This window comes from Lates calcarifer, linkage group LG15, assembly GCF_001640805.2.
Source record: "Lates calcarifer isolate ASB-BC8 linkage group LG15, TLL_Latcal_v3, whole genome shotgun sequence".
NCBI classification, from domain to species: domain Eukaryota; kingdom Metazoa; phylum Chordata; class Actinopteri; family Centropomidae; genus Lates; species Lates calcarifer.
This window is the reverse complement of record NC_066847.1, coordinates 10596672-10617088: the sequence shown is the minus strand read 5'-3', so window position 1 is coordinate 10617088 and position 20417 is coordinate 10596672. Positions and strand designations below refer to the sequence as shown.

The 20417-nt window shown below is 41.4% G+C and overlaps 2 protein-coding genes across 6 annotated transcripts; one reads left to right on the top strand and one right to left on the bottom strand.

The window, feature by feature from the left end:
- Positions 1 to 173: 173 nt before the first annotated feature.
- Positions 174 to 6221, top strand: foxj2 (forkhead box J2). Its single transcript, XM_018682666.2, has 10 exons — positions 174 to 427; positions 739 to 1094; positions 1243 to 1317; positions 1440 to 1529; positions 2128 to 2286; positions 2382 to 2886; positions 2966 to 3106; positions 3216 to 3317; positions 4703 to 5044; positions 5791 to 6221. The coding sequence occupies exons 2-10, from the start codon at positions 765 to 767 to the stop codon at positions 5901 to 5903; spliced, it is 1857 nt and encodes a 618-aa protein (XP_018538182.1). The 5' UTR covers positions 174 to 427; positions 739 to 764; the 3' UTR covers positions 5904 to 6221.
- Positions 6222 to 6336: 115 nt separating this feature from the next.
- On the bottom strand, positions 6337 to 18663 carry epn1a (epsin 1a). 5 transcript variants are annotated; one of them, XM_018682660.2, is made up of 13 exons: positions 18536 to 18642; positions 15354 to 15514; positions 14942 to 15043; positions 14398 to 14556; positions 13609 to 13737; positions 13144 to 13264; positions 12811 to 12968; positions 12635 to 12706; positions 11368 to 11451; positions 10577 to 10856; positions 9790 to 9954; positions 9311 to 9553; positions 6337 to 8304 (listed from the first exon to the last, which is right to left on the bottom strand). In XM_018682660.2, the coding sequence occupies exons 3-13, from the start codon at positions 15008 to 15010 to the stop codon at positions 7838 to 7840; spliced, it is 1947 nt and encodes a 648-aa protein (XP_018538176.1). In that variant the 5' UTR covers positions 15011 to 15043; positions 15354 to 15514; positions 18536 to 18642; the 3' UTR covers positions 6337 to 7837. The 5 variants fall into 5 exon arrangements, with proteins under 5 accessions (XP_018538176.1, XP_050932373.1, XP_018538178.1 ...); XM_051076416.1 differs by lacking the exon at positions 18536 to 18642 and adding an exon at positions 18284 to 18529; XM_018682662.2 differs by lacking the exon at positions 15354 to 15514 and having other exon boundaries at positions 18536 to 18663.
- Between the last annotated feature and the right edge of the window lie 1754 nt (positions 18664 to 20417).

Genomic DNA, 20417 nt, shown 5'->3' with positions numbered 1-20417 from the left:
AATCAAACCCTCAGTGGAAAATGCAGGTGAAACTTACAGGCTGCTTCTCTGCACTGATAAAATGCTAGTGAAAGGCCAAGGAGGCGGGACGAGCTCACAGAGGCGGGCAGGGCACATGGAGTGATGTCACAGAGGGGGGGGAGGAGTGACTTACGTCATTCTGGTAAAGTCAGAAAGGGAGGGGAGGGAGTCAGGGAGGGAGAGAAAAAGGAAGCTCTCCGATAAGTTTTTTGTGTATATTTCTCCAAAGTTACACAAACTTTCACAAGCCGAAGGTATGATTGGAGGCCGTGTCGGGCTCGACATGCTGAAGAGAGTTATTTGAAGAGGAGGACGGACACCAGTTAGTCTGCAGTTGTGCACAGCTGATGACAACATCAAATATTAACACTTTCTAAGGCCTTGGGCCTCGAGTGACTACAGAGAGGTAAGCAAGTCACTCTTCTTCTTCAGAAAATAGATAATGTAGGTGGGATTGGCACGTGTGTACGTAGATATTATTGTGCAATGTCTGTGCTTGGGAATGGATAGTTTCCAGAGCAGCACAAAGTGTCTTGTGTCTCAACATACTGGTTTGTAATTGACACTAGCTTGAAGTACAGGAACAGAACGGTTGACAGTGTTACATTACAGGCAGAGGGGAATCTACTATGGCATTTCCCCATTTTATTTAAATCCAAAGTAAACAAGAGAGTAAGAAGACATGTTGATCCAGTACCTCCTCTTCTGATCCCCCAGACCCTGGACAGAGAAATAGAGAGACAATGTCCTCTGACTTGGACTCCAGCCTCACCAGTATTGACTGGCTGCCTCAGCTGGGAATCAGCAGCCTGCGCTCGGGGAAAGAGAGAGGAGGAGGAGGAGGAGGGGAGAGGGAGAAGAAGAAAGACAGAGGGAGGGAGAGGGGAGACTTCCTACCCTCTGTGCAGGACCCCTCCCCTTCAAACTCTAAAGGGAAACCTCCTCACAGCTACGCCACTCTCATTGCCATGGCAATTGCAGCTGCACCTGAGAGGAAGTTGAGTCTGAATGACATCTACACCTGGATCAGTGACACTTTCCCTTACTACAGCCGTGCAGGCCGTGGATGGAAGGTCAGCTTTAATGCAGAACAACAACACATTGTCAATGTGCTAGAATAGTATCCATTTTGCTGCTAAAGCATAAGAATGTTTGAATATTGAATATTATTTGCATCACCAGCTGCTGCATGAGACTTATTTTATTATGTGTCATTAACAGAACTCCATTAGGCACAATCTGTCTCTAAATAAATGCTTCAGGAAAGTCCCTCGGCCACAGAACGACCCTGGCAAGGTGAATTACTTTTTATATTTTGATGTTGGAAGCATACCTATATGTACTTTTTTAAAGAATTTGAATCATGTGAGATGGAGAGATGATTTTAGAGCGTAAAGCTACTTGTACTGTGTTTGTAGGGTTCCTACTGGACAATGGACGGACCTGCAGAGGTGAATCAAGTGAGGGCACCTAAACGTCCTTATCCAGAGGAGGAAGAGAGGCAGGATGTACGTGGTTTCAAGATCATTCACATCAGATTTTAACTTTACTACATTTGCAAGAGATGCAGATTTTTTTTTCTTCACCATAAAATATTAATCTTAAAACTGTGATTGCTAGTTACTTTGTAAAGTAAGATTTTACACACAGAATATCTGATAATGGACCTGTTTACAGGTGGACTGCTTTTACTTTAGATCCTAATTTTACATAGATACGTTTTATTGTTATTTACAGCTGAATGCTGGTTAGCCCAAATTACAAAAACAAGACGGAATTTCTTACTTTTCCATCATGGCATTTAGCTGTGCAGACACTTTTGAGATATCTGTGTTTCAGATTTCTGCCTCCAGCCCTGAGCTGTAAGCAGAAGTTGGTTTGTGGTGGTCACATCCTTAAAAATTCATTTATACATTTCAAAAGCAACATGTCTTTCTCTTGTACTTTGGATCATCTACAGAACATGTTGTAAAGGTTCTCATTGGAACTACTTTGTGTGAAAAATGGATCATCTGCTCTTTACCTGAGTGTTTGTACATTCTTGTTTTGCTACTTTTACTTTACTCAGATTTATATGTTTTCTCCTATAACTCTTTGCTGTTACAGGCTCCTGAGGTACTTGTGACACAGTCAGACCGAGGACCCTCCCCTCATCAACCACAACTGACCCCCCACACAGACCGCCAGCTTCTCAACCCCGAGCCACTGGGATCCATCAAACAACAATCGCCCCAGTCCACCTCCCTCTCTCCTCCCCCATGCAAGGTAGAGCCCATAGTGTTTCCCCACCTCCCAATTTGCTGAATGTTTTTAAAAATAAACAACACACCAATACATCATCTTGTCTTCTGTCTCCACAGCAACCGTCACCCTACATGCCAACCTCTGTCTCCAGTTTCCCCGTCCCTCATCCATCTGTCTCTCCCTCAGCTGGGCTCCCACCTGCTGCCCCCATGTCCTCCATGAATTCTTTTCCACCTCCCCATCCACCCGGAGGCCCCACTCTTTCCATCCCCGCTGCTTCTGCTACACCTCTGTCCGCTGCCAGCATGTCTACATCTTCTCCAGCTGCTCCCTCTTTCTCTGTTGCCGCTCTGTCCTTCCCAGCTAATCCAGGACCTGTGGCTGTTTCCACTTTCTCCTGCGCCCCCAACACGATGCATGTGCCTGTGTGCAGCGTGTCGGGCCCCGCTCACTCCACCGCACCTGTTGTCCCGTCATCTGTCGCTGCCCCCCCTGTTGTCTCATTAAACTCGTCTACTGATCCTCCGCTGCGTTTCACCTTCGATGAGCTGAATTTACCAGACTTGTATGCATCTTTCAAGTCTCTCGTCAAGACCATGCGTGAGAGGGGAGGCTCACAGTGTAAGTAACTTACAGTGTATAAATTACACATTGCACACATACAAGCAGCCTGGATTAATGACTTTTCTTCTCTCTCCAGCGGATGTTGTTCCCCTGGCTCTCCCAAATAATGACACTACCCCACTCCACACTCCAACTCTGCTGCCATTGTCTCCTCACCCTGGACCACCTGCACCACCTGCGCCAGCTGCACCAGCCGCAAACCCTCCTCCACAATACAGTGAGTCTCAGATCATCTTATCAACACAGAAATGCTTGAATTGTGTTAAAAGCAGCAACATAATAAAGCTGATTCCTTTCTAAAGTGACCTTCCTCCCTCCCTCTTTAGCGGTGCCACCTGACTGGTTCAGTAACCCTGATTCTCTGAAGGAGAGCTTCCGCATTGCCAGCAATCTAGACTGGGCAAACATAGACCTCTCTGGTCATCCAGGTCTGTGCTATTTACCACAGTCTTGTTTAAAGGGTCACTTCACCCAAATTACAATATAACCAATTTACTCTGGTGTTGGTTTGGGTTTTTATCTGCTGAGGTTTAAAGAATTCTGTCTGTGAGCGTTACTCTAGTTAACCCTTTCTGTCCCAGGAAAAAAAAAACCTCTTTCCTACTTTCATTTATCTATGTCCCTCAAAGTTTCTTACTAGCTTAAAATATGCATGTATTGAATGTTTAACTCTTTGAAAATGAATATAAATTTGATGTGAATAGTTGCAATCAGGGTTTATAATAGATTACACACAGAAAAATGCATTTGAAGATGTGTGTGATAGACAGAGGCAGGACATTAACACAACTAATCAGTGTAAGCTATTTAGTTGTTTGTGAAACTGACAACTGTGAGCATACAGCAGCCTCATAACTGATAAATAACACAGACAATTAATGAAGATTTACTCAAATTCAACAATGTCATTGATTTTTCTGATGTCCTAGAGGTCCTGGTTCAAAACCTAGAATGCGAGTTTACAAAGGCATTATATTCTCTTAACTCTGTACAGCCTCATGTCCTTGTAGGAAGAAAGAACACCTGCGAAGGTGATGCTCAAAGGCTGGATTGATATAAGAACACACAAACAGTAGTTACATTTAAGTGTGATAGTTCATTTTGTTTTATATAGAAATAGACCAATCAGTTCATGTGCAAGCCTCACTTAAAGGTGTCCTGTTCGGACTGAGGGTCAATCTACAGAACACTCTGTAAACAGATCCCACAGTTTTTTGTTTTGTCATTTTCCCAAGCACAAATCCTGCTTTTAAAATGTGAAGATTTAACACTGTATTTTTGTCATTTGAATATCTTTGGTATATGGACTATTGGTCAGATAAGATAAGCAATTTAAAACTTTCCCCTTTGTTTTTACTATTTTCTGACACTTAACAGGCAGGAAGTCGTTAGAAGATTAGTACAGTGCTATCAAAATAGTAGTGTTTTTCAATGCGGTGACTGCCATTAATGAAATTTTATTTGCCTACATTATATTGGGTTGGAGGGAGATATCTCATCAGATAAAAACCAAGACTATCTCCATGGCTAGATACCACCAGAAGTAAGTTATAAAATGTTTTTTCATTATTATCATTATTATTTTGGTGAACTGACCCTTTAAGATGTTTGTCTTTTCCAGCTAATGCAACAATTAGTGGCAGCTAATAAGCTTATTATTGACACCTTTGCAGAAATTCTTAGTTAAAGCTGATCTGTATTTTTGAAAATTTGGCTTTAGCTCTCTGAACTTTTTTGTAGTGCATGTAAGACTGAAAACTTTCATAATTTGATTTGCCTGTCCGAAAACATTTCCCTAATTTTCTGTTTCCAGACCTGCTGGAGAGCATGCGGCAGGCGGAGCTCTGTGACTGGGCCCTGGACCCGGCGCTCTTCACCTCCCTCTGCGACTCCCTGAACCGCTTCTTCACTCAGAAAGGCATGATCACCTCCGGGAACAACTCCCCACTGGCCCTCGGTGCGCCTCAGTCCTTACAAGTCCCACCGTTTGTCTCCAATCCGCCCCCAACCCTCGCCAGCCTCACCCACCCCTCGCCCCTCCCCTACTCTCCCGCGGTCCCCCCTGCCAACGGAGCACAGCCGCCCCGGAGGGCTCTGCACATGCAGGCGCCAGGCCTTCAAAGACCACAGCTGACGCAGCCTGCAAACACAACCGGTAAGACCTGGAAATCATTTTCATCAGTTTTAAAAAAAGTTGCTCTCTTTTCAACTTTTATGGCAACTTAACCCAGCAGGGCCTGTGGAAGACTATTAAAGGACAGTTTCACCTTTTTCAAGTCTGTCTTAGAACAATACTCCCATGCCCATATGGACTCTGAAAGAGTTAGTGGTTACTGTAATCACTCCTCCTGTCTGAACAGATTGTTTTATAATGTAAGTGAAAGGGGACAAAGGGGGACAGAAACCACAATCCTTGTGTGCTTTTAATGCATTTAAGGGTTTTGTTGACACTGAAATGAGGCTTGAGGAATCTGAAGCAGACAAATTAAGTTATAGAATCAAATTTCCTCTTTTTCTTACTGAGGAATCACTGTCCAGGGAAACTCAAACAAAGAATTTGGTACTAAATAAACCTTGATTTGTCCAAGTCAAGCTGTTGAAGTATCGTATTAGCTTTAGCTGGACTAAATGCATTTTTACACAGAACAAGGACTGCTGACTGTATACCCTATCACTTAGTTAAAATCGTATTAAGTGATGTCTTTACAGCCAGTATCAATAGCCACAGTTATTACAATGAAGACTCTTTTAATATATGGATGATCATGTGACAGTTCTGTTCAGCTGTAGTACCTGTAGTCTGACTGATGTAAAGGAGAGGTTTGTTAAATAGAAAAGAAAATGTGAAATATTGTTTCACTTCCTCTTACTTGTACACTAACATTTCTCTCTCTGCCTCAGCTGGGATGCAGCCTCAGTCTGCGACGCCGCGACAGCGTCCTCCATTAAAGAACCTGCACAGCAACAGTGAGGAGATCCAGGATGACTTCGACTGGGATTCTCTGCTCGCCTGACCCTCGCCGCCGTCTGCGAAAGTATAAACGGTGAAAAACAGAGAAATGTGACTCTTGACAGCCGTGTTCACTAAACTCTACGCAGAGGCTGCCTCACTGGTGTGCGTCTTGAAGCTCCTCTGAGAGCAAGTTTGGGATCCAGTCACGTCTCATACGACTGAATGCTGTATTTCAAGTTTTTTCCACCTGTATTCAAATTCATATGCTGTAATAACTTTTGTTTAGCTTATCTCCTGCAGGGTGTTGTTTTCTAATGGACTGTAGTTTTATAAAAACATGTTCAACCAAAGAAAATAAAGTGTAAATTTATTCTTGTCACATTATTGTACTCTGCAGCAGTAAAATAAATAAAAAATAAAAAAACAGAAAGCATATATGGGATATAGACATAAGTATAAACTACAGAGCAAGCATGAAACAAGCCAAACACATGTCCTGTGTTTTTCTTTTATTTCATAAATTTCTTTTGATTTTTTTTCCATTTTACTTTTCAAATGTGAATGTTCACAGTCAACACCACACAAAATTCAACCTTACCCGATAAAAGAGATATTTTTTTCTTGTTGATATAAAATAACAATAAATTCATCAAACTAAATTAAAAGAACAGCATGGAGCATGTTGTCAAGTCCCTGTTTTCTTTTTCTTTCATTCATTGAAATAATTGTCCTTTTTCTTTTCTTTTTTTTTCATTATGAAGCATCAGTAGCTCTCCCTCCCCCTGAAGGAAAGAGGGATGAAACACAAGGACAGTGGTGATCTGAGATTCCTGTGCACCAGGGATCCTGTGTGAAATCTGTGATTGGAGAAATAAAAACCCTTAAACTAATGCTTTTGATCAGTGGAGAAAAAAAACTGAAATAAGATTGGCAGAGAAATGTGTGACCCTTATAATACCTCATTTGAAATCCCAACATTACATAGTATTAATACAAGTGACAATTTTTAAAAACAAAAATAATGGTTGTCATTTCTTCCTTTCTGAGTCACTGAAATAAGAGTGGACACAGGAAAAATGGAGACAGATATTGATACATATACACATAAACAGGCATCTGCACACTCACAAATGAGCGTTCATCATTCACACACACGTGCGCGCACACACATTCAACATCCCATCATTTCTCCCCATCAGACAACAGATGTCAGAGCTCTTTAGTTTTCTACAATAATCAGGAAGAAAAAAGAAAAAAAAGCATTTGATTTAAATGGCATCGTCATGTTTTTCTTGTTTATTTGTTCCCAAAAATTGGAAAAAAATAAATTACATTTAACATTAAATTAAATTAAAAGTGAAATAGTTGAAACAATTTGACCACATTGTGCCTGAAATGTTAATGCAGGTTTTTCAGTCCATATCTCAGTCTGGAGTTCATTAAAAATCATCCTTCATGCACTCGTTTCACTTCAGTGATTCAGTGTTTGTTTTCATTCTAGAGGGAGAAAAGAGGAGGAGGCAGGTACGACAGTTTCTCTGTTCAGTTTGTTAGTGGCTATGTCCCCTCTCCCTCCGTCTCTCTTTCAGTGCAGTAATATTAGAATAGAGTGACACTACTGAAAAAGCCTCCTGCTCTCACAGACTTACCTTCATCTCAGACAGGACTGAAAAAAAAAACACAACATGAAGAACGATACAGAACAGAACAGGATTAAAACAAAATAAATAGATCTCTATTTCCCACCCAAAAATAACCCATATTGAAATGAAAGTAACGAAATGTGGAAAATTATTCTGAAATGAAATAATGCTTTTGAAGGAAAAGATAAAGAGAATTTTTGATTTTTTGTCTTTTTTTTTTTTTTCTTTAAATATAGAGATGTAGACATTTTTGTTTTTGGACACAAATTGTGTTGAACGGGGATGAATGAAAGGGGCAGCAGGTACGACAAAGGAGGTTGAAATAGGTGATCGAAGGAGTGGTGACACTTCCTCAAAGAAGAAAAGGGTTGGTGCTTGCTCCCGTCGTTCCTCCGCCTCCCACTGATCCTCCTGCCCCCATCACTCCTCCTGTTCCAGCAGGCCCACCCAAAATCAGCTGAGGAGGTGCAGTGCCTCCGGGCCCCAACAGAGCCGAGCCTGGTGGCGCCATAGGAGAGAGGCCACTGTAGGGCATGCCCATGGGGCTGGCCTGCATCATGCCCAGGCCCATTCCTGGAGCCCCCATACCCACACTCATTGGCCCCATGCCCATTCCTGGCTGCACCATGCCCAGCATGGGATTGGGAGGCACGGGACTGGTGCGGAGGCCACTCAGGCCTAGAGATGAGGGCTGAGGTGAGATGGAGGTCATGGGCGGGGCCACGCCAAACGGGTTGGAGGAGGCAGGTGTTGGGGAAACCCCCCTGCTGGAGATTGTGCTGCCTGGAGTCACTGCCATACCCGGAGCAGGAGATGAGCCTAAGGGTCAGAGGTGATGGTTAGACGACACAGACAAAAATAACATATCACAGCATGAGTCACTTGAGAATATCTTTCAGTCCCCCTCGAATCAATAATGCATTTTGCTTATTGGATGGATGTTTGAGCTCCACTGTGCACAGTTTGACAGTACAAGGCTGTTTTCACAGTCATCTGCTGGAGGGGGAAAGTTTACCGTTTAATGATTTTGTGAGATCACATTGCATTTGGAGAAAATGGTGGTCCAGTATGCAATTTACACAAGTGTGATGTAGTGTGTTTGTTTATCATTATTAATTATTTCAAGCAGTATTTTTTTTTTTTTTACATTCAACAAATATTGGTCATACTCGAATCAAGACATTCTCATTTCCAGATGAGAAGGCATTTCTGTCAAAGCAGCCCTATAAGTAGAGGATCAGCTTTACATCCATTTCATGTTAAAGCTTTTTTTCTTGCTACAAGCACATTTCTGTCAGGTATCTTTATTTCCTCAGCATTTCCTGGGTACATTAAGGCACAGCTGTTTGGAAAGGCATTTCCCATAATTTCTTTTATGGTTGCATTCACATTGTCCCAGAAAGACTTTAGTTCAGTGCAACTTCAGAGAACATGGTTTGCCTCCAGGTCACCGCAGAGTTGTTGGGTGGATAAGTATCTGCTTTTGATTTGGGGTGTTCAGAGAAACCAATTTTTTTTTTTTTTTTTTTTTTTTCCAGCCAAACTCTCCATTTGCGTGAGTTAATGGTAGCACATTGTGGTTTGAGATACTTAATTTGATCTTTTTAGTACATATTTTGATCAAGCTTTTTTCTTCCAGCTGCATTTAATTAAATTTAATTGCAAACATGAACAAATTAATGGTGGCGTTGTAACCTGTATAACCTCTGGAGACCTCCATGGGTATGGCTACTTTCCTGGAATAGGCAAAGACTGATTTCATCTTTCAATCTACAAAAGTCACTTCTCTGATTAAACACAGTTACATATAATAACTGTAACTAACCTGTGTTCTGGAGGAAGGGATTGTGTGCTGAAGAGGAAGAGATAGAGGGAGGTGGTGGCTGTTTGGGTTTGGGTTTAGATGACACCAGAGAATCAAGATCCACCAGTGCTGCATTGGGGCCGAGGAAGGACTCTGGAGTCTTGCGTACAGGAAGTGAAGAACCGAGAGACGACAGGTCAAAGGGCACCGGTGAGCCTGTGCTGTCACAGCCTGTTGCTGAGGACCCTCGTCGCTCTGGGTCTCCTGAGGGGGAGGAATGAAGGAGGGATAGAAAGAATAAATTAGGCACTGAAATAAAAATGTTAACTAATAAACCACAAAATAAAACCGCTTTACAACACATACCAGAGGAGGATGAAATGTAGGACAAGACAACTTTGTGTACATGCACTTGACAAGTCTGTAGCTTTATGTCTTAACTATGAAAATGTACCAGTACCTTGGTGTTTGAGTCCACGTAGCTTTAAGTGTTAATGTACCTGTGCCGTTAGTGTGTTTGGCGGTGCCACTCCAGATGTCGGAGGTGATAGGGTCAGAGGCAGGGACAGGCCCGTCCCTTGCCCAGGGGTCTACTGGCCCCCCCGAGGAGGAAGTGCTGGGAGGCACTGGGGGGCCCCAGGGGTCGGCACTTGGGGGGGTCACGGCTACAGGGAAGGGGAGGAGACGCAGGGGAGGGGAGGGTTAACACAACACCTTACAGGTACAATCCACAATAAGGAGGGAGCAGGAAGCTGGGCTGGGTTCCAACAGTGATGTTTCTCTCCTTAACCTCTACAATACCACTGACTGGACAAATAGGGACAGATGAAAGTAGTTCTTTGTCTGTCCACCATGTTATTTAATATCTGAAGCTCAGTGGAGGTAAAGGAGAGATAATAAGAAGCTACCCCATACATTAAAAAGGCACAAAAGGGCAAGAGGAGAGAGAGCTCTGGTTGAGACACAGCCACAGTCAGTCCTGAGTAGAAACAAGAGGATAAAAATCCCTGGTTTAGACACAGAGGGAGAATGGATTTAGCATGCTTGCTTTCCTCATTACAAACTGAAAGCATGTGACTGAATGAGAAGATACGACAGCATGGTGACATGACAGAAAATGTAATGGAGACAGGAAATGGAACGGTGGCGTGTAGAGGAGTAAAAGTCGAGAGGTCTTCACTTCCTCTTTCACAGAGCAGGTCGCGGTTCTCTTTAGATACTCAGTCATGAGGACATTCCTACCAACCTGACTGGTTACAGGCGGAATACGTGACCAGCGCTGCATACCTGAGCTTCCCCAGGGGTCGACGTTGTTGACTCTATTGGACGTCTCTCCCCAGGGGTCTGGAGGAGGGGCTATAGTGGGCGGTGCTCCCCCACCCCAGGGGTCAGAGCTTGTAGGAGATGTGGGTGACGCCACCCCCCATGGGTCCGAGGGGGCTGCGCCCCATGGCCCTGAAGCAGCAGGGGCAGGAACTGTTGGTGGAGGCGAGGGGCCAGCAGAGCCCGCAGTGGCAGCAGCAGGGGCCCCCCAGGGGTCTGCGGCACTCAGCTCCATCAGAGCACTCTGAACAAGAGAAGAGATTATGGATTACAGCATGCAGCTGACTTCAGGGACAAATCTGTGGACACACTCACTCGCACTGCAGAGATTAGTTAAGAGTATAAAGAGGAAATGCACAAAACTTAGAAATAGGAGGAAATGGAGCAAAATACAGACCAATGTACAGTCACATCAAATAGATGGTGAAATCTGAATGAACTTGTGACAAATTCTCAGTTCCTTGTATGGAGGGGAATGCAATAAATTTTGTTTCTTTCAGTAATTTATACAACTTCAAGACAAGTTAATGTTCAGTATTTGATTTATTTAGCTAAACACACTATTTTTCCAAATGTGTCACCACTGCCATTTGAAACTTTTTATGATTTAATTTCAAATGTGTTGCAGACTTTATGGGACACTGTTAACGTGATGCTCAAGAGCACATTTGCAGAATTGGGAGGACTGAAAGAGAAAGAGAGAGAGCTACAGGAGGTAAGGCCAGGAGAGGTATACAGATTCAGTTTACACGAACCTCCTCTGACTTCGGTTTCTCCCTCTTGCTCTCCTCAATGGCCATCTGCAGTCTCAGGTCATCACCTCTTCGCAGTCGCTCCTCCTGCCAATCACACACACCGTGATGTCAGTAACCTGAGACACACAACCTCAGAAAGCACACCACAGGTACAAATTTCGGATCAGTTCACCACTCCACGATTTAAGTCTGAATTGGCGAGAGTGGAAACTGAAAACCTGACCGTTGATAGTTATCTACAGTCAACAAATAATTAACGCAAATGGACCGGCCCATAAATCCCACAACACTTCTGCAAAACATTGTTCAATAAAAAAAGAGTGCTCGTACGTTTTTGCGCAGTTTTACGCAAAAAAAAAACTACTACTCATTCAGAACTAGTGTCACAAGGCGAACTAAAATAAAACTAAAGCAAGTAGCAAGAAGGTTTTGACATGGATACGATTCCCAGCATGAACAACATGCTGAGCTCGTCGCTCAGTGCATCCTTGGACATCCCAACTTAATTACACCTGTCATCCTACCTCATTATAAGGAAGACTGACAATCAAACAGCAGCACGCTGACTAATCCATGAGGAAACAGGCTTATGCGTGATGCCTCTAAGTAACAATAACAATGGCATTATCCTTTAAAGACCCTGCATTAGTTTATAGACTTAACCAGTCAAGTGGTGCAGTAGATGCAGGACTGTAACCACTTGCATACAACAGGCACTCAGTAAACACAGCACAGGAAAGTCGCAACAGCAGGAGATAGATGTAACAGTTAAGGAAACAAGTGTGTTTCATATTAAGACCACAGATGAATGCATGCATTTCAGAGAGGGTGACAGGGAATAAAGAATCATCAATGTTTATAAACCACTCAAAGTTTAATTCAGTCAATTATAATGAATATTTGCCAATGCCATGCAAATTCAACGATTAAATTAGAGTTAATCAATTATTTGAGTGCTCACTTTTGTGCTGTTTTAATGCATCTTGACAGAGATTTGAAAAGCACCTACTTGCAAACTTTTTATGATCACAAGCACTATAAAAAGAATGTGACACTGTTCAACAAACTAAATTATCTCAACAGTATCACTGCAGTGTGGTGCAATTTTTGTATCTTGAGGAAAATGCCACACATGACAAATATGAGCATAAATTAATTTTCTTGATTGAGCGATACTTGATGTGTGTTTGAGAAATTCCAATTGACAGAAACACAGATAGTTGATGACTGGCTGGCCAGTCAGCTGGGCACACTCTCTGCCCCTGACCTTTTGGTGCATCTCTTTGCTGAGTGTGATTGCATAGCGGAGCTCTGCGTCCTCCAGAGGGTCAGCGCTAGTCTGGGGGAGGTCATGGGGTTACATGGTGAGAGCAAATCTAGGTGTATGTAGGGGTTGAAATAGAACCTAGCTCTGTGAGCCTCCAGTATGCTGCTTTGTGTTACCTGCTCTGCCTCTTCTTTACTCATCGCCAAGGCCAGCTGGAGCTGCAGGTCTTCCTCTCCAGAGCTCTGTGGCCAGGCTTGCTCAGGATCTCCCCCTCCAGAGTGGGAGCCCAACGACAGGCTGCCCCCCAGGCTGGGTGCTGAGGGAGCTGAGGAGGCTAAAGCAGAAACATATATGCATACACACAGATGAGAGCTTGTCATAGGTTATCAGCTACACTGAACTAAAGGCCCTTTATGTTTTTGTAGGCCCAGCCCTCTTTCAAAGTGTAATACTCTAACTCAAAGCACTGGTGCAATCTGTTTAAACAGCAGGTAAAGTAGCCATCTCACCACTGGAGGTCTGTGCCATCTTCTCTTTGGTTTTGAGGGCGTGGATCCTCTCCTCTCTTAGTCTCTCCTCATCTTTCAGCAGTGTCACCAGCTGTTTGGCTTTCTCTCGCACATTGACCCCCTAGAAAAATACAGGTGTAAACACATAATTAAAATACTTATTTTTTATGTAAACTATCACCCAAACAGACATAAGATTAGTTACTAATGCAGATATTTATAATGTACTTATTGTTAGTGTACCAGCTTGGTAACTTACCACATTTTCAGTTATCAACAACCAATAAAACCTTTTATAGCTGGCTTATGTTCACACAAAGGTCAGAAACTCATTGTAAAAAGTCCTTGAATGAACCAGAAGCCGTATGTTTGACAAAGTACACCTGCTTTTCACAAAGGTGGACCTTTCTCACTAATCACTTTAACTTTCTATGTAGTTTTGTTGGCATGGGTGTGTTTGGGTACCTGGTCTTTGCCGTCCCTGTCTATGTACTGGAAATCCTTGAGGGTCTGGACTGCATATATGTTCTCTCGGCACTGTTGGGCAACACGTTCTGAACCAGTCTTGATCAGGTACTCCATAAGAGTCATAGCCTGGTGAAAATACAAATCACAATCACTGAGCAATTTTAGAAAAGGTCTGTGCACTGAGATAGTAGAAATGCAAATATTAAATCAGTTAACACGTCCCCTTATTTACACTCAAATATGCAAACAGCTTGTGTAGGACTGAGAATCACAAAATAACCCACGATGTGAAAACTCAGAGAGACTAACTACAACTATCACTCCCTGGTTTACTTATCGACTATTCCTATAAAAACAGACACGCTTTAGATTACTTTGTAGTGAGCTGTAAACTGAGATTTAAGACAATCACTGTCATTCTACAGTGTTGAAATGACTAAATGCATTTCATTGTGGGATTGGTAATGAAAAGTTAAGTACCATGCCATGGACATTCTGTGGCAGGCAGAAATATACTTTTTTCTTTCCATTGTAGCAAGTTTTGAAGGAACTATGCAGTGTAAATATCACATTCACAATTTGGACACTCAAATAATATGGCGCACAATAAATATGGTGCAGTAAATAGCAACTAGGGAATCAATTTCAACACATACTGGTCAGAATACCATTATACTGTGTAATACTGCAAATACAAAAATGTATAGTTAGAGAATCTATACACTTTATTATGTATCAAAAATATGAATGGTGATACATTGCCAAACATTTATTCCAAACACACACCTTGTATACATGTCTCCAGTTCTTGCCGTGGTCATTGAGGCGCTTCCACACCATGCTCATGATTTCCGAGAAGGCCACAACATTGTAGGTCAGATCAGCAATCTCTGACATCAGAGAGCTGCTGGGGCCCCATGGGTCATTGGATGTTGCTTCTCTAACCTGGACAACAGCACAGCAAGGGACAAAGTTTAATTATCTTCTAATTAACTGTCTGTGATAAGAATAATTTTGAACCATTAATTTGTGACAATTTATTGGGCTGCACTGTTCTAGGTAGCAATGCAAACTCGATCACAACACAAGCTCCAGAGAGGAAAAATAATGAACGGATGATATGATTAGGTTAGCTCATACTGAAAATAACAAGAAGAAAGAGTGAGGAAGTTGCTTCAAAGAAATATTAGATTATCAAAAGCTGCATAATGTCATTTGTGCTGCAGAGATACAGAAATACATAGGCTATGCTTAAGTCCTGGACATATGGGGGATGTGGGTGTAAGATAGAGAAAAAGAAAAGCCAGATAAGCACACAGGGATACTCAACCTTGATTTCAGCCTCTGAATAGTTGTGGACGATGTTCTTTACTTGTCGCCGTAGCGATGAGGTCGACATGGCAACGGTCTGACCACCGAGTTCTGCTGCAATCTACCGAACAGCCGAAGGAAAAGAAGGGTTGTAAAATATAGTTAATGCAAAACAAACAGTCATGGAGCAAAAAATATTCACATTTTACAGTAATTTTACAACAGACACAAATTAATAAGCCTTAGAAGAACAGAACAACAATATTAAGAGTGAAAAAGACTGAGAAGATATATCCAAGTACAAGAGTCTGACTGAAAGAGTGGGAGACCTTGAGAAGAACAATCAGAGTGTGAGTGATGGCATTCATACCAGAAATCAATAATCTGCCTGTTGGCATCAATAGGAGGAGAAAGACAAATGTCATGCACACCTGTTACACGAGAATGATGCAGAATAAGGGTCTCTCCTCTTGGTTTCTTTTTGTTACTCTATCTTGTGCACCACTCATTCACGGAGTGCTTTGTCTCAGTTTGTCTGATTCTCCCCGTGGCAACATTGGGTCTCAAAACCACAGGCGTAGGGGGATGAAAACTATGGAACAAGATTGAAATTGATGAGAGATTACAGCTACATCACAACAAACAGTTAAGCTAAGACTTAAACTAGGACTGATTCCAAAGTAACCACTATAAAATATGGACAAAGGAGATATTCAGCAAGAAAATCACATGTTTTGTTGCTGATCCACACATGGGTGATAGTCGGAGATACAACATATGAGTTATATGCTTTATCTTAATTTTCAAAGCCAATACTCTTAAAACCAGAAAATAAAGGCCTTAATTGCTTAAGAAAATAAAATAAATTGGTAGTATAAAGAAACAATGCCTGAACTAGTAAGTACCAGGAAAAAAACTGTTCCTTATACTTCAGAAAATAACCTCATTTGACAAGCCCTGTGGTTCACATGCTCAAGCACACTCCACATTTGAGTATCTCAAACTCTTTCATGAGCCAGTCAGTACTTTTGCATTTTGAAAGTGCTTAGGCAACTTCTGTCAGTCCATCAAGGGAGAGATGAGCAACAGTAGCACTAAATAAATATTGCTTTTCTGAACAGAGACTATATTTTCCTATACAATAACACATATTCCTTTATTTAACTCCAGGTAAACACATTCTTTATCATTAAATTGAAAACACTTTACACTGTTGTCTTGAATTCAAATAAGCAGGCTGCAAAACCTCATAGCCCTCAGAGAGATTGAGAGTTTACCAGAGTGGACAACTAAAAAGACTGGAGTACAAACACTGCAAGTAGTAATGACAGACAGAGAGGTTTAAGCTAACAGATGGGCAAAATGTATGCAAATATGAACTATGTACAAGGGCATCTCAGAACATACAGTGTTCAGGCCTTGAAATAGTCAGTCTATGGCAGAAAAAGACCATGTAAAGTTTCAGAAAATCATTGTTTGGTGCAATAAATGACAATTTCTGCCATGCCACACTGGTGTCAGCTTCTGAATTTGACAGAAACCTCATGGATTCATCCTTTCTGCAGCAAGTGGTGTAATGGCATGTGGTGAATGATTCTGAGGTAGAGTACTGGATCCCTCAGTACCTGCTAAGCATTGTTTGTATTTTGACAAAGCAGGCTGAAACTTTGTTGCTAACCAGATGTATCCTTTCACTGCCATATTTTCTAAACAAATGTTCGTGTCTTCGGACTAAACAGAAAAAAGAGGAGGTTCTATAAAGTGAATTTAATATAATCTAAAAACATAGTGCTTGGTAACTCCCTTAACTGCCATCTCTCAAGAAACGTACGAATGAGGGCACAATTTCTTTGCTACAGAAGACAATAAAGCTTTTCCACCCACTGCATGAATATCTTCCTCCAACCTGGGAAATGAGCACTGGCTGGCAACTGAATAACAAGGTTGCTCTCTCTATTCCCCCAGCAGTGCTTCCTGGATACTGCACTCAGACTAAACAGTTCTATATGTGTGCATTCTTCTTCTTTTTTTTTTTTTTTGTTGTTGTTGTTTTAGCAAATGTGAGGAAAAGTGTACCTTAGATTAGTGTCTTTTTAAAAAAAAAAATCTTTAACTTCTTCTGCAACTGAAGATTATGTTCAACATTCAGGATAAAAGACATTCACATATTAACAGAAACTACACATTTTAGCCATATGCAAGTGGATATTACCTTTTATTCAGGTTTTATATCAAATCTGGGACACGATAATTGTGATATTCAAATGGTACAGCTGTCTAGTGTACTTATAAAGTGATTTAAATTAGCTGAACATACAGTTAGCACAGATTTGTAGGTCAGACAAATATGAGACCATGTTGCATAACTGGACATGTAAGTCAACCATTGCAAAAGTCAGTCCAGGGACTCCTGAATTACAGTACCAAAGTTCAGACACATCAATTAATCTTTGATAAGGGACATAACATGCCTTTAGTATGTCAGGCTTCTCGTCTGATTCATATTTCCACAATTTCTGACACCATTAGCGGGAAAAAAAGCAAGTTTAACTAAGGAAGTTTGAAGCAAAGAAAGAAAATAAACAATTATTTTATCGTTCTCTGTGACAAGCGGATGCCTTGAGTTATTTCAACACACAGCTAGCTAAGGTCAAGCTTAATGCCCTGTTACATCAGATGAATGATTATCAGTAAATCACAGTTACACCTACGCTTTGATATGCAAGCTCCATTTGGTAGAATAGATTAACAACTGGTCGAGGAGTTGTTATTAAACCAAAGCTAACTTGTTCCTCCTATCACTTGCATGCAGTTGTCGTTGCACAGCCAAATTAATAAGTTACTCCCACCCAGCCAGGCTGCACACAGATAACGTTAACAATCGTTACACAGACACAACTGCAGCTTTCCCCGTTACACCTACCAAGTTAGCTAGCTAACGCAATGCTACCGACCAAACAGTCAACCGTTAATTATGCTAGCTGAGACAACAACTGTAAACTGAATCCGGGCTGAGTGAGTAAAAGGGTACCCTCACAGTATACAACAGTGTCCACAAGAGCACACCTGTGTCACAAAGTCCATATGCGAAAGACAAGTTTATGAACATTTAGTAAGGCTATTTGGCCAACTAACGGTAGCTGTCATTTGTAGCTGTTAGCTTACATTAGCCACTTAGCAAGCAACTCTCCCATTCTCACCTAAGCTAACCGAAACAGTTGACTAGCACTTTGCCACCGGGGTCTGGGTAAAGTTTAAACATGGGTACGGAAGGGTGTAGCTGGGTAGGAATGAGTGGACAAACAAATGTCCCCGCCACAGCAGTGAAACTGACCGGACTAGAAACAAAGGTTAAGGTTACCTGCCAGTTTGACTGATTGAAGAAATCACTTGCTGCTGCTGTTGCTAGGAAAGATTAGCCAGCTAGCAGTTAGCCAGCTAGCTACTGCTAGTTCGAAACTGGCAATGGGACTGCTACACTGAACGAGCTGTACCGAAGACACATCCTGCTTCAGGGTAACACGGAATATACTCGGTCAAATTACTGGCCAAAATGTCAAAAAAAATGTTGACGACACATCACAAAAAATATCCAAATAAAGTGTGTACTGACCCTGTTGTAGCTTGACTGTACGAGGAGATGGCCGAATTTCCGCTTCCGTTCTCGGCTACAGGAAAGACCGCACCCCCCTTAGCTTTGTTTTCCTGGGATGGTAGTAGGATACTCATGAATAATTAATTGATCTTTTTAATGGTCAGAATTAAAGACCCACTAAAAAGATACACAAAACGACGTTTTATTTATGTTCAGAGCCTTCCAAGGGGAGCTAGGAGCGTAACATTTTGACTAGTCCTTTAATTATTCAAATTATGTCATGTAAGAGGAAGAAATCACATCCTCTTTCGAGTTTAGTGTGAACATTATTAATGATTTATTGTTGTGGCTGTGTTTGTTAGTTTGTTTTCCCATTTTACGTAGTTACATACTCTACAGGCCTATCAGAAGTAAAATTGTAACCTTGATTATAAACCATACACCAATATAGAGAGCTGATTTGTGCTTTTAATGGCAGTTTTAAAGTGATGGAAAGTATCGAAGCAAATTTACTCAAGTAATTCACTTAAGAACAGTTTTTAGGTACCTGTACGTTCCTTGGATATTTTAAGTACTTTATACTCCTACTACAGAGGAATATTGTACTTTTTACTGCACTACATTTACCTGACAACTACTGTTACTGGTTACCATAGGCTACTTGTTAAGTAAAGGATTGGAGCGGGCCTGTCTCTCATCATCCTCCTTATCATCATCTTGATGATGATAGGGATGATGATAGACAATGTTTAAAATATTTCTAACCTATTTTTATATCTATATCTAGTGGAAATCTTAGCTCGATGCATACGGTTCACTGTGATGAAGGTTTTTAAATCTAAACTTTATTTGATGTTCATATGATGACACCCCCCCAAAAAAACAAACAAACAAACAAACAAACAAACAAACAACTTTATCACCATCATCATAATTGGTATCATTATTAAAATATGGATAGGTTTTAAGCCTGAGCTGGAGCAGACTATTTCTTTTGATCATGTTTTCCTTTTAAGTTATGGATAAACAGGTTACAAAATCAAAATCTTTTTTTCTCGTTAATAGTTATGTAAATACATAATATTTTCTTCTGCAGAGACTCAACATGACTGCTCATCAAACAAAGGTCTTCTTGTCAGAGACTCAGCAGGGAAACACGTGGGAAGGCTGCTTGTTGATTATCCTCACTGGTTTGAAATTACAGCTACAACTCCATCAACAAAGCTTAGCAACATGTATTTTACCTTTATGTTTAACCCCACAGAACTGAATGGTGGCTTAAACTTCTCTGATAAATCATGTAATGTAATGCATCACACTCTCTGTGACTTCTCCTCTGTAATGCTATAACCCACACTGTCCACAGAGAGGCATCCTTGAACTAACTTTTGCATCAAGTGAAACCAGAACAGCCTCATTCAGAGTCGCTTCTCTGTGGAACCATAAATAATACATGGTAAGCCCCTTAGATCAGAACAACACAGTAACAGCTGGCATGCATGTATGTTACAAGCTCCCCTTTTATCCTGCATCTCTTTATCCTTTTATCTCTGCCTTCTCCCCAGAGAGAAGGGGACTGAAGAAAGCATTGCAGCATGACTCAAGCAAACTATATAACTGTAATGGACTGTAGCACTGCTTTGGAAACACTAATCTCATGAAGATAAACAAAAAATGCAGGTGATTATGACTAGCATAAAAGCTATTTTGACAGGTGTTGTTCCACTGTTATGTCACACTGAAACTTTACACAGTATTTCCTTTATGCTCTCCGCCCCTTATCTGTTAGAAGAAGAGTGTAGTCTGAGACACCATGACTCTGTTTTTTAACCGAGAAAAGTATTACAACCAACCTGAGAAATGCAAAGTTTAAACCTTTAAAACTCTGGAAAAAAATCAA